This window comes from Mustela nivalis (genome assembly GCF_964662115.1).
Source record: "Mustela nivalis genome assembly, chromosome: 10".
Lineage (NCBI taxonomy): Eukaryota > Metazoa > Chordata > Mammalia > Carnivora > Mustelidae > Mustela > Mustela nivalis.
In genome coordinates this window covers 38,429,212-38,442,887 of record NC_139029.1, presented here as the reverse complement: position 1 = coordinate 38,442,887, position 13,676 = coordinate 38,429,212, and the positions used below count along the sequence as shown (strand labels likewise).

Sequence of the window (13,676 nt, the reverse complement as noted above, 5' to 3'; positions counted from 1 at the left end):
ATTTAATGATTATAATATAGCCTTATTGCTTTTTTCAAGTAAGGCATCATTTATGTGTATTCTGTCAGTGTTCCTTCAGTTACAGAATACTAAATAGTTCCTATTGGTACTTACTAGGCTACTTTAGCATCATTAAAAACAATAAAAATATATGTGTGAAAAATTAATTTAGCACAATATTTCTAACCTTATGTCTCAAGAACTATTAAGAAATAAGAATGAGATCAAGTATGTAAGTATATAGTTTTATCAGTAGTATGTTTTTATGTTGTTCTGTGTTCTCTAAGTAATCTTAATACATGTTGAGTAGGATAGGTACTATTCATGTGTGGCAATTTAAATTTAAATTTATTATAATTAAATAAAGTATAAAATTGCATTCCTTAACCAGCTACACTAGCTAGCTGTGTATAAATGCTCAGTAGTCATGTGGGACTAGTGGCCACCTTATTGGACAGCACAGATATAGAACACTTCTATCATCACAGAAAATTCTGTTAGCACTGGTAGGCCATCATACACACAACTCCTTCCCCTTTACTTTGCCACATTGTACATTAGATTTTTCTCTTTTTTTTTATAATTTGAAAATGAAGTTTAATATTTTCTAGAAATCCTACCTTGCTAATTTCTTGAAATATTTTCCCTAAAATCGTTTTATCAACTATGTATTTAAATCAGCATGTTTTTTCCTTTGTTTTTCCATTTATTAAGATGTCAACACCTGACATTTTCACCATTTTTTAAAACTCTTGAGTTCTGTGATGAATATAGTTGAAGTAATTCCTCTAGGTATTATTAACTTATAAGACAACATAACGTATGACAGTGTCTCCTTGTGCCTCATATACAATGAAAAAAATACTTATTAAATGGTGATTTTTCCCCCTTTATCTTATTAAGTAAATTATATGGTCCTTTTATATGGAAGCCTCCATAGTTAGAGATGTAAAACAGCAATTTCTTGGTTCTATAGCATGACATAGTTCAGAGCTGAGATTAGAGAAACCCCGTAGAGTTGTTAATACTTGAGGGCATCCCCAACTAGAAAAGTATGTGAATTTAGGCATGGGAGGAAGGAAGGATCTGCTTTAAATTTAGTGTAGGGTCACTGAATCTTAATGATAGATTAAACAAGGGAGGTAGAATAATGAATAGGGGTATGCAGTGTGTAGCACTAATACCAGAAGTCCATGGTTTGTGGCGGTTTTTTAATGTCCTTTCCCATATGGTTTTGAATAGAGTAGGTTATGGCAGAGATGAGCTAAGGAATAGCTTTGTTAATGAATAAATAGGAGTAATTTTTTTTTAACAGGAGACTTCAGACAATTTATTTAGAATGTCTGCTTATTTAGTGAATCATGATTTTAAAAAAAAACCATCTTCTGATCTTAATATATTAAGATCAGAATACAGTGACTAGGGTATTCCTGTTATTTTCTTTATAAAATAGCTATATTTACATTTCAGAGCCAGCCCTAATGGCGAAATCCTTGGGTTGGGATTGTAACTGCCTTAATTAAAACCCAGTTGTGTGGAGCTTCTGAGCATTGGCAGCATCATTCTTTAGTTAGAGTTTGGTGTATAGTATTAGACCTTAATTCATAGTGTCAATTCACTTTGATAAGCTTTAATTAAATTGTCTTTTGGAACAAGTTTCCTACTCTACCTCATTCACCTAAAATTAACAAGGTATATGATTTATGTGCCCATCCTCTTATTATAGTTTTGCTCTTAGTTAAGGCAGCTACTTTTCTGCCCTCCCACCCACATATCTCTTGGAGAAAGTAATACTAAAAACTGATCTTGGAAAGTAGCAAGTTAGAATCGGAAAACCTAACTGGACACACTTCTAAATATCACTCAGGGCTGCTCTTTAGAGATTACTTAATATTTCCAAAAGGAGAGGTTAAATAGGTTGTCTCTGGTGCCTTGGTTAAGCAGAGTGAAGGGAAATGTAACTCTCCTGACTCCAGGGCCCCAAATGCAAACACTGGCCTAGTGTTCCCAAACTTTCTCCTTGATGTGGATGACTTGAATGGTTTATTTTCACTTGATGAGCCACACCCCCAGGCCACTTTAGTATTCATGGCAGACCCCAACACTAAGTCCCTTTGTTGTCTTTGTTTTTTGCATTTTTTTGTTAACAAGAAAAGATAAAATTATAAGAGACCTGATTATAGACTGAGCTTCCATTGCTGATGGTTCCCACCACTTTTTTCAGCATCTCAGAGAAAGGCTAAGTCCTGGATGGGCAACAGAAAGCAGCAAAGCAAACATAAACATCATGTCTAAGCATCAGTGTGGTGCTACCAGAATGGGTAAAGGATACACAGTCTTTATCAAAATATAAAGATGGGTCTTTGCCCAAAACAGTAGGATTGGCAGCATTTTTAAAAATTTGAAGTTTCCTCTAGAAGCAATGATCTTTTCTTTAAAAAAATTTTTTTTAAGAGGAAAGAAAAAATGAATTAAGAACTTTAAAAATCTGCATTATCATCCTGACCTAGACTAACTGAATGACAATTGGGCAAGTAGTTTAATTTCTGTGTGCATGTGTGTGTGTGTAAAATTTAAAAGAAAATGCAATTCTATGAAAAAACAAATTGGTAGGGTATATTAATGTCATTGCCCCACAATTTTATGTTAGAACCTATAGAGATTGTAAGTAAAACAAATTCTTGACCAGAGTTTCATTTGTCCAAATCAAAAGCATAAAAAAGGAGTTGGCAAGAGTGCCCAAATATTTAGAGAGTGAAAACTAGAATAATAAGGTAGGGGGTAATTTACTGTTATATTGGCAAAGTGGAAGAAATAGGCCTATAGTGTAAATGTCTGCATATTCTTTTATTCTAGGCAGAACTCTTACATTAGCATGGGGTAGAAACTCAGGCTTTGGGCAAAAGTTTGTAGGAGAATGAGCCTTTGCTACCTCTCACTTTATAATTTATTTACTGTTTTAGCTGTTCTTCTTTTGCCTTTATTTTCCTTGAAAATTTTTTATCTTGCTATTTCTTTTCCAGCTGTGTGTGACACCAGGAACTGCCCTCTTACTGTGAAGGCCACATTCAGTTGTTGAAACAATAACAAGTTGCTATTTGGTCTGGCAGTTGTCATTCCTCTGTAGTGCTTAAAAGTACAAAATCTATAGCCTATAACTTGCTCTTCATTGCCTCTTGTAGCATAACAGGTGTGAAAAGGCTATCTGGGTCTCATGACAGAGCTTTTTATTTGTAGTTGGTTACTCTTACTTGTTACCACTTAATGCCCACTATTTAGCCAAAGTATAAATGGTCTCATAGAAAATTCTTACACATTGCATTTATAAAAGTGTCAGATGGGAAAGAATCTTAAAGATAATTTATTACAACTCTTTATTTTACAGAAGAGGAAATTCAGGCTAAGAGAAGATTATGTCATAGTCGTGAAAGAATCTAGACTTTAGAATCTTCAAGAACTATATTAAATCCTAGTTTCACCATTTGTAAACTGGAGTCTCCTTAGGTCAATTATTTATTGTCTCTGAGCCTCAATTTTTCTCATTTGTTAAATGAAGATAATAATGTATGTAAAAGGTTGTTGTGAAGACGATATGTTAATATAAAACCTAGTTCCTGGTTTGTAGAAGATACTCAGTGAATGTTCGGGTGCTTCTCTTTCCTTCCCCCTTTCCTTTATTCAGGTTTACTTATAATTAGTAGCACAGCTGAAATGAAAACGAGGTTGTTCTGATTCAAAGGGCATGTCTTTACCTTGAATGAAAGTAAAACAAAAAAAAAAAAGAAAAAGAAAGTAAAAAAAAATTCTTATTTCAGAAGTAATAGAAACTTAGAAAAGATTAAAAAAAGTCATAATTCCGTGATACAGAGGGAACAAATTTGATCTTTATTGTGTATCTTTTTTCTGTGAGTACACATAGTATACATACAAATGTATAATATATGTAATATAATATACACATGTGTTTTGTGTATATATGTAACTTATTAATAAAAGAAATTTACATAATTTTGTAACCCAGTTTTTCTTTAATATGTAACAACTTTTAATATTAGTATATATTCTTCTATATCAAGGTCAACAAACTTTTTCTGTAAAGGACTAAATAATAAATATTTTAGGCTTTGTAGGCCATATAGCCTCTGTTGTATCTACTTAACTGCCATTATAGTAGTTCAGAAGCAACCATAGACCGTATATAAACAAGTGGAAGTGGTAGTGTTCCAATACAACTTCATTTACAAACACTGATTTTGGCCTCTGGGCTCTACTTTGCTGACCCTGGTTCTTCACCATCATTGTAATGGATGCATGGTATTCCATTTATTTATTTAAACTATTACTGGATATTAAGAATTGTGCCAATTTTGTGTATGTCTGATGATATACAAGGAGCAGTGAATGTCCTTATAGTTATATATTGGGTTTTACACATATGATTATGTCCTTAAGATTAACGTATACACTGCTTCTGACATCATATCAAATTTTCTACTAAAATTCAGACTTAAAGATCAAAACATTTCTTATGTACAAGTATTTCTTGATTTACATAAACAGTCTTTAAAGTAATACATAAAATTGAAATTTATAAAATGGTTACGTTAAAGTAAAATTCCTAAAAATCTTCTTATCATTGTTTAGTTATTTCTAGGATTGACTTTTGACTTAATTGGTGTTTTCCGTTGTGGAAAGAATTATAAATTGATTTACTTTATTTTAAAAGGAGGAAATTTTAATAGCATTTTCTGAGTGACTGGTATATTTATTGCAGGCATTAAAAAACATTTGTATCTATTAGAACATTAAATAGTTCAAAAAACTTTGCTCTCTTACTGTCTAGGACAAGGTCTTGATTGACTGATATGAGGTTAACCTCCTGCTATTTTTCCTTTGGGTCTTGTTTCAGCTAGCTTAAGAGTGACAAAAAACAACAACAAAAAAACTGGTTACCTTTTCAATTGCTTCAAACATGGTTCTCTGACATTTAGGAACATTTCTTCAATTTAGCTGATGTGTAGAGGTGTTTTCCAAGTTTACTTATTTATTTATTATTTATTTATTGTGACCAATATATCATTTATTATAGATTTGCAGTTTTACTGTATTGTCCAAATATATATTATACTCAGAAAGCAATCACATTTAAGGTAAGGCAGAAAAACAGAAGAATAACACAGATTTTTCCAATGATGAAGATTATTATTTCTCAATTATTTCAGTGCTATAAAGTCTATAGTAAAGAGATAGTGGAGTGTCTCATTAATTTCTTAAATTAACAAAATTGCTTTATCATTCAAATAAAATAGCATGTCTAGAATTTCTGTAACAAATCATTATTAATCATATTTATTCTCAGAAAGGATGTCTGCATTAGGCATAAATTCAAAGACCTTTTGAATGAGTATACTAGAGAGGCATGGTTACCTGGGAAAGCCTATGATTCACACATCCTAAAACAGTGCTTCTTAAACTTTGGCTTAGTAAGAATTATTTAGAGGGCTCATTAAAACAGATTGCTAGGCCCCAGACTTTCCAACACACTAGGCCTGGGACAGGCCCCCCAAATTTTCATTTCTAGTTTTCAAGTGATATTAATATTTTTCTCCAGGTACCACACTTTGAGAACCACAGTTGTAGAAAAATAATTGTTCTATTTATTGTTGTTGTTTATGGTTTCACCTTCGCAATTTCATAGTTTCTCAAAACCCTTTTCTCCCAGAGAGCTCTTAAAATTTAGTATCTTTACTATTTGTGGAATATTCTCAGCTTTGCTCATCTACAAGCATTTTCTTAGCATTGTAGGAATTCTCTTTTAAAATCCAGGCTTAACCTTTAGCTAAAGATACAAATCTATTTTAATTTAATGATCACTTCAGTCATATTTTATATGATCTAACTTTGCAATTTTTTTTTTATCGTTTTGACCCACACCAACATTTTAGGATAGGCAGTTATGAATATAACCATGTTTCTAATGAAAATGTTAAATCTTATCCTTGGTAGTTTTTTGGGATGGTTAAAATTCGTTTCCAAGTATATGCATTCAAATGTATGTCCATATTTGATTAGCTTTATTGTCATCATTCCCAGTAATCTCTTAAAATGTTAATTGTCAAACTTCTTTGCTGACAAGTGAGAGGTAGAGTAAGTTTTTTAAGTATGGTATACAAAACAAAACTTAGTTACAGTTGTTGGAATGAAGAATTCAGTTAGAGCCAAAAGATGTTTTAAAGTGCAGAATACAGTCATTTCAAAGCCTGATTGAAAGCAGCTTCAATTTTATAGTTTTCTTCAAACAACATCTTCATTGTTTTCTGGAAAGATGGTATTTGAGAAAAAGAAATGTCTCGAGTTACTGTTTTTATGAGGAGAGAATTGCTGAGTCTTTTAAATGGTTAATGAGAAGAAGTAATAGTTAAACACTTGGAGCATTGATTTCTGATTTGAATTCTCCAACACAGGCCAGCCCTGAGGGAAGGGGAAAAAAAGCTTGCTAATTAACATTTGATTACTGATGCCACCTTCTCATTCCCTTTGCACCATCCGGTTTCAAGTGTTTTTGTTCAGGAAGGATTTTTAGGAGGCTTTTAACTTGCATCTTAGTAAAACAAATCCATCTGTAACTGCAGTGATGAGTATATAATATGTTCAAAAAAAAGAAGAAAAAGAAAAATCCTTAGATACGAAGTATGTGTTCAAAACCTAGTCTGGATCAGGAATGATTGGTTTCTTAACTATAAGCCTTTCAGAGCACCAAAGATTGCTAGGAAACTGGAAGGAAGCCTAGTCTGTATGCCTTATTTTGATTTAAACACCCACACACAAATACTTATTTGTTTAGTGCAGTTACTATTTAGCAAACTCCTAACCAGAGCATCTTTTGATAGTGTGAAGAACTTGGAGTTCAAAGTTTGATGGAATTAAAATTTGGATAAGTTCAGGTTCTGATAGAACCAAAGGCTTTTTCTTCTGAGATTGATAAGAGAATGAGATAGTTGTCTGTTTCTGGGTGCTCTTTGGTAAGAGTTGTAATTTGTCATAGTATTCTTAATTCAGAAAAATTAGGAACTAGAATGCTCATAAATTTATAGCTGTTCTAATCCCATGGCAATTAAGCATTTTGTTTCTTTTTTTGCTGTATTAAAATGTTTGTTATGTGATGAATCCTGAGCCACATTTCAAAATTTTAAAGATGTTGACATAAATTAATGGAACTTTACAATTTTAACACTTAGCTAGTAGTATTCGGACAAAACCGTAACCTCACTGATAACATTTGGTTGATGGAATAGTTATTTGGGAAACCAACATGACTGGCTTTATTTTTAAATGAGATTTCGTAAGTGGAAACTGTTATTTAGCCTTTTAATAAATGTAGACTTTTAATATAATATTTAGCAGAAGCTAAGAATTTCCTCATCTAAGAAAAAATTCACATAAATACTTATTATAAATCTGTATTTCTTACCTGAAATTATTTGCAGTTTTCCTTTTTGATGTATTAACTCTTTACTATTTTTCTTCCATTTTCATTTTAAACTTTTCCACATTACTTGCTTGTCTTACATGTAGTTACCTCTTCTTTTCCTGTTCCTAAGATTAATTCCCAATATTGTCATAAAATTTTAAAATTTTGAAAATCAGAAGTGATCTTGTTTTATTCTCTTCTAATATTGAGTAAACTAAGTCTCAGAGAGATTTCACCAACTTGCCCACAATAACTGCTGGGCAAAATAAGGATTATCAATCTAGTTCTTTCCTCTCATTATGCCATAATACCTCAAACTTTGTGCCTTTTCTACTATCAGAATCTGCTTCCTACTCTCAGAATCTGCCTTCTCTTAGGATAATACCGAAATGACATTTAAGATTCCCTGAAATGTTTTTCAGTAGTTTGATCAACGTTTAGCACACAAGGAATGATTTTATTAAGGCAGACAAGTTTCTATTAAGTTTTTTATATTTCAGTTTGAATAGCTACAAACAACTCATTTGACGCTAATATGAGCCTTAAAACTTCGCCTTTAGCAGAGTAACTTCCTAAGAATTTTTTTTCTAAGAAATTCTGATAACTAAAAAATAAAATAATTTGAAAATTCATGGAACTCAAAAGAAAACTGTAGGAGATGAAGATCTTACATAATTTTATATTGCCCATGTCATAATAAAAATGATATTTTCCACAGTGCTATATTTATCACTGAAAATTGCACACGAGGGAATATGAAGTTTGAAGTAAAGAGCATTGCTTAGTTTTATACATTAATTATAGTATAATAAATAGATGTTTATTATGAAAAGCAAATAAATCCGTACTATATTAATTCTATACTATTTCAGGTTGATTTAATTTTTTTTTCTTGGTCACAAACAATTGTCTTATCTGAAGCAATGGGAAGAGATGAAACTATCCTTTTAGAAAATATTGGAAACAAACTGAAAAGTGTGTTGTCAGTCTAGAATACTTGATCCATATACAGTATACTTTGCAACATAACTTTATGTTCAGCTGGTAATCAAAGCATTTATTAAATTTCTTGAGAACTAATTGAAACATTTGCATAGTTTAGCAGACTGAAATCTCATAGATTTAGAGCTTAATGCATAACCAGAATTGAAAAGATTATGAAGGTTCAGCATGTTATTGAGCCAATGCTGATCAAAGAAAATGTGTAAGACAAAAAGGCCCTTAGGAAATGTTACCGTGTGAAGTGCCACTTGTCCTTAACTGAAATTTAACACAAATCTCTAAAGATGGGACTCCATCAGAAGTAGCACAATAATGGCAGCTGGGTATGCCTGCTACAGCATCCCAGCTTGTATGTGTGTGTGTATGTGTTCTTTCTGCCTCTCTCAAGTGCTGTCAGATCTCTCAAATCAGTCTCTCAGTTTATTTCTCTTCCTCCCCGTCCCCTGTCTCCCTTCCCTTTAGTCCTGCCTTTCTCCTCTCAGCCTCTCACTCTCCTTCTCTGTTTCTCCACCCTTCTTCCCTCCCTGAGAGAACTTGTGTTCTTCATTTGATTCCTGGTGACCTTAAACTCATCTGCATCATTTTATACACAGCTGTATTTTGTTATTCAGGTTTCCTAGAATACTGATTTTTTAGAAGAATCATTTTTACTTTTGTGTACATTTAGGATTTTTTTCTTTCTCTACAAGATTGTGACATAAATTTTTAATTAAGTAAAAACATCAATGAAGATAATGGAATTTGAATATCTCCATTAATAAAACCATCTCTCATTTTGTACTTTTGCTATCATTATCATTTACCTTTCTTTCATATAATGGTAAAATCTGCCAATGGTTACAACATTGATAGAATAGGGAATTATTTTTGAAAGACTAGTTTGTTTTCACTTAAATTGTTGTTGAGTGATTGTTGTTTAACACATGATTCTTTTCATTTAATCTCAGAAATTCAGCCAATTTAGTTTTTCCATTGGAACAATCAAACATTAGCCTAATATGCTTTCCCTAAAATGCTTTACGTTGTACTGTCTCAGCCAAGTTCTGTCCACATTAACTAGTTTATTCTATGACAAGTTGCTTAACAGATGTCATTCTGGGAAGAACAATGAAGCCAAATACTTGTGCAATGGCTAACATTACTCTAACTTTGATCACTTTTGTTCAGCACATCAGTCTGGCGTTGTGCTTTATACCAACATAACACTATAGCCAGAACATGCTTTTCAGGCTTAGAATAGCAAAGGAATGTTATTCAATTCAGTGTGGTTACAGATGAGTTAATGGAAGAAGAAAAAATACTGTTTATTTCATAATACCATATTGTTGTGTTTTGGAATTAAGGTGGAATTTAAAGAATCCCATTCCAGAGTTATTTGTTTATATATTCAACCCATAGTATTTGTGTATACTCTTCAGTGCTGGGGTAGGCTTCCCACCTTTCCAACAGAGGTAAATATTTGCCTTGTCTTTTTCTATCCCCCTTCCCCAAATAGCTGAGGAAGCTTATCTAGACAACAGAATTCAAAAATAACTTTTAAGAAAGGAATTTTTTTTTTTTTTTTTTTTTTTTTATGTTGAGGCCTAAAGTCTCCTCATAATCCCTTTTCCGTCCTTTCCCTTTCTTTCATTAATATAATGTTTTGGGTTTATGGAACACCCTTCTTAAGAGCACTAATGTTTAAGCATGACAAAATAGTCTTGGCTAGTGAAAGTGGTCAGAAGTTTGCCTAGTTGCATTTGGTTGAATTGTCGGGTTGATAATAACTAGTGAAAATTTCCAAACTTAATGCAACTGACCATAAACAAAATACTGCATGGTAGACTGGCCATTGCTAAGAACCTCTGAAGAAAAGCTGTTTGTTTGAATTGAGTGGGGATCAAGCCATGCCCCCAAGCTCCTCAGTTCTCACTTACTTATTAGTCTTTTTTCACAGGTGTACATTAGAGATAAAAATAGATTGAGTTCCATGTTTTGTTTTGTTTTGTTTTTCTTTTCCTCAGTGAATATATATCTCTGTTTCACTGGAATGATAACTTAGATGTGTGTATGTATAATAAACAGTAATGTGATACAAGATGCTGTAATGGGACAACATGATACTTTAGGCTTCTGCATTTTTAAAACGTGAATGAATACTGCTTGTTTTCCATATTGAAGCAGCATCACAGAACAGGTTATGTGCAACATTTCAATACTAGCTTTACTTGTTGCAGTCAGGTATCCCTTTACCTAACTTGAAGAGTTAGTTAAGATAGGTGATCTCTCTATTCTTAGGTCTTGTTTATTTTTTTAAATTAAATACATTCAGAATGAAATAGAATTTCTGTATTCTATTTGTAAGTAAAGCTGAAGACAGATATGACACCTCTTAATTACTGGGTAACATAGAGTTTAACCTTCCAACACTTTATTTGGAGAAATTACTTATCTCCTGTCCTTTTTAAAATGAAAGGTATAATGTTGCTTGTTGAGGAAAGTAGTTTTTCATCTTTAACCATATTTAAAATGTATCATTACCCTATTTTCAGGAAGAGCCTAAAAAGTATATTAATGGATGGCTCTCAGTTAATAAATATTCTGTTGAAATAGTTTTTAATTTGGGGTGATACCAAAGAATCTGTGCTGCTTTATTAAGTTTTTGTATTTTTGAAACATACACCAAACAATAACGATAACTTCAGGTTTTTCCTCCTGCCCTCTCCAAAAAATAAAACACAAAAAACAACAAAACCTACAGAGAAACTTGAAGTGTATCTTTTGTTTATTGCATATGGTGAGTCATTTAAAGATGTGATACATTATTAACATTGAAAATTATAGTCCATCATAGATGAACTGTGTACCTAAAGTTTCCTGACTAAAAAGAAACTTGAAGTCATCCAGGAATATAAAAACAATCGGTAGAGGGGGGTGTTTATTAAATCTTTATTTCACCCAGTTTTCATTGAGAATCTGCTTTTAAATTTGATTTAAATTTTTTTACAGAATTTTTGACTTTTCTTTTCCTAGTTTCAAATTTTTGTTTCAAATCCAGAAGAGAAAAGGAAGTACATGAATATCACATAAGTGCCAATGATCATAAGTCACGGGAAAACCTTATTTTAATTGTGCTATCTTTTTCTTTGTATAGGTAAAGAGAAATGTGTATGACCTTACGAGTATTCCTGTTCGCCATCAATTATGGGAGGGCTGGCCAACTTCTGCCACAGATGACTCGGTAAGTGACAGTTGAGTTATCAGTTTTTTTATTCTGTTCTCTCTTTTGCCACTTTCAGTCTAATTGGTTGTGATAATAAGCAGAATCAAATGCTTTGAATGTTCCATTGAAAGAACTTTATATATCAAATAATGTCAAAATAAGGAGTTGTGATCATTTGAGTTCACTTGCAGGACAGATATCATAAACCAAGTATATCAACATTCTCTTGGTAATACTATAGTGTCAATATCAGGAATTTGATGCTACTTGATTTAATTTTTTCCTTAATGAAAAGAATATATTTAGACGTTCCTAATGAAATATCCTAAGCACAAATTTTTCTTCCTAAATTACAGATTTCTCAAAATCAACCTTACCAGTATATTTTATTTTAATTTTAAAACTACATTTCCCATAGTAGGTTGGTACTTTTTTAAAAAGCTAATTTTTATAGTAATATTAATGGCCCTTTTTTCTTAAACTACCCATAATTTTCACTGCCATAATAAGCTAGAGGAAAACATTTAGTCTGCCATTTTTACCTGTTACTATATCTATTTATGATGATTATCCTATTGTAAATTTTGAAACACTTCCTGTCTCAGCTTAAACTTACCGTTTTCAAGACTGTAATACTACCTGATGTTGTCTCTAAGTCACAGCTTACACAAGAGGGAATCTCCATTAAGAGACTTGATTCTTTTTGCCTCATTATTCATATTTGCACCTTGTCCCAGAACCTGTGAAGTGATGCCTGCCCACACCTCCCTAGAGCAAATGTTGCCACATTGGCAGAATGTTGCCTTGAGCTGCATGATTTGATACAACAAAGATGTTTGGGGCCAGACTGCTTTTAACTGGTGCCATAGCAGATCCACTAGCTCCAGTACTTAGGTTTTGGCAAAAATGGCTTATAACTGTAGTCTTCTAAGAAGATCCCAGCCAAAGAAATGTCATGAAACCTTTCTTTCATTGGGATTATAAAAACTCATAAAGCTGGTGCTTTTAATCTATATTGTTGCAGGCGATGGTGTTTTTTTACTTATTTAAATCACTCAAGTGGAGGCATCTGCTACAAAACAAGATCGTCCTCACAGCTTAGGGCATGAATTGGGTACAGCTGAGAAATGTCAGCTGTGTAAACAGCCTGAAATGTGTTACCAACAAAAATATAATTAATTTCTTTCCAAGACAGTGTGCCATAACTTAATACTTAGAATGGTTTAACTTTCAGAGAAAGCACCTGAACATTTTCTTCCCAGTGCCAGAGTAGAGGATTGATTATAAAGGTCATTAAAAGTGAGGTTAGTTTACACTTTCCCTGCTCAATTGCAGATATTTGTGTGGCTTTGAATATATAGTAACTTTAGATACCAGTGGCTTCCATGAATTTATGGAAACATCATAGATCAAGAAGTTAATGGATTTGAGATGATGCAAGTATTCTAAAATTAGATTGTGGCAAGGTTGCACAACTCTGTAAATTTACTAAAAATCATTGAGTTGAACACTTGAAAATGAGAAATTTTATGGCATGTAAATTATACCTCAAAAGCTATTTTTTAAAAAGTTAATGGAGAGAACTAAGATTAAAATACTTTTTCATTTACATTTTTATGTTGTATGAGAAATTTTTTGCAATAACACAGGAGATGTTTTCTTTAGCGTACTTCTCATTAACCTTTGACTTAGCAAACAGGGCAAAGAAATAGACTTCTTATAATTAGATTCTTGTATAATCTTGAGTCTCTTACCAACATGATAGACTATACTCTTTTGACATTTTCAATGCTACTCAGTGAAGTCAACAGTCATTTAAAACATTGTTGTCCCATCTCCCTTCAGAGTTAAAATATTTTCTTTGCTTGTAGCTGTACTTTAATGGGGTATGGGATACTGTATGAATTGTCAATAACTCTTTCAGTTCCTTTTGCACTCTTTCACCAGGGAAATAGGTATCTAAAGCTGCACCAGTAGGGGAATGTTTTCATGCTGTGACAG

The 13,676-nt window shown here is 32.4% G+C and overlaps 1 protein-coding gene across 1 annotated transcript in view; it reads left to right on the top strand.

Moving 5' to 3' along the window:
* The window catches only part of FAF1 (Fas associated factor 1), a 481,294-nt gene that overhangs the window by 256,327 nt on the left and 211,291 nt on the right, over nucleotides 1–13,676 (top strand). The window contains exon 8 of the mRNA XM_082688355.1: nucleotides 11,607–11,693. Within this exon, the coding sequence (XP_082544481.1) occupies nucleotides 11,607–11,693 (87 nt within the window). The remainder of the gene's footprint in view (nucleotides 1–11,606; nucleotides 11,694–13,676) is intronic.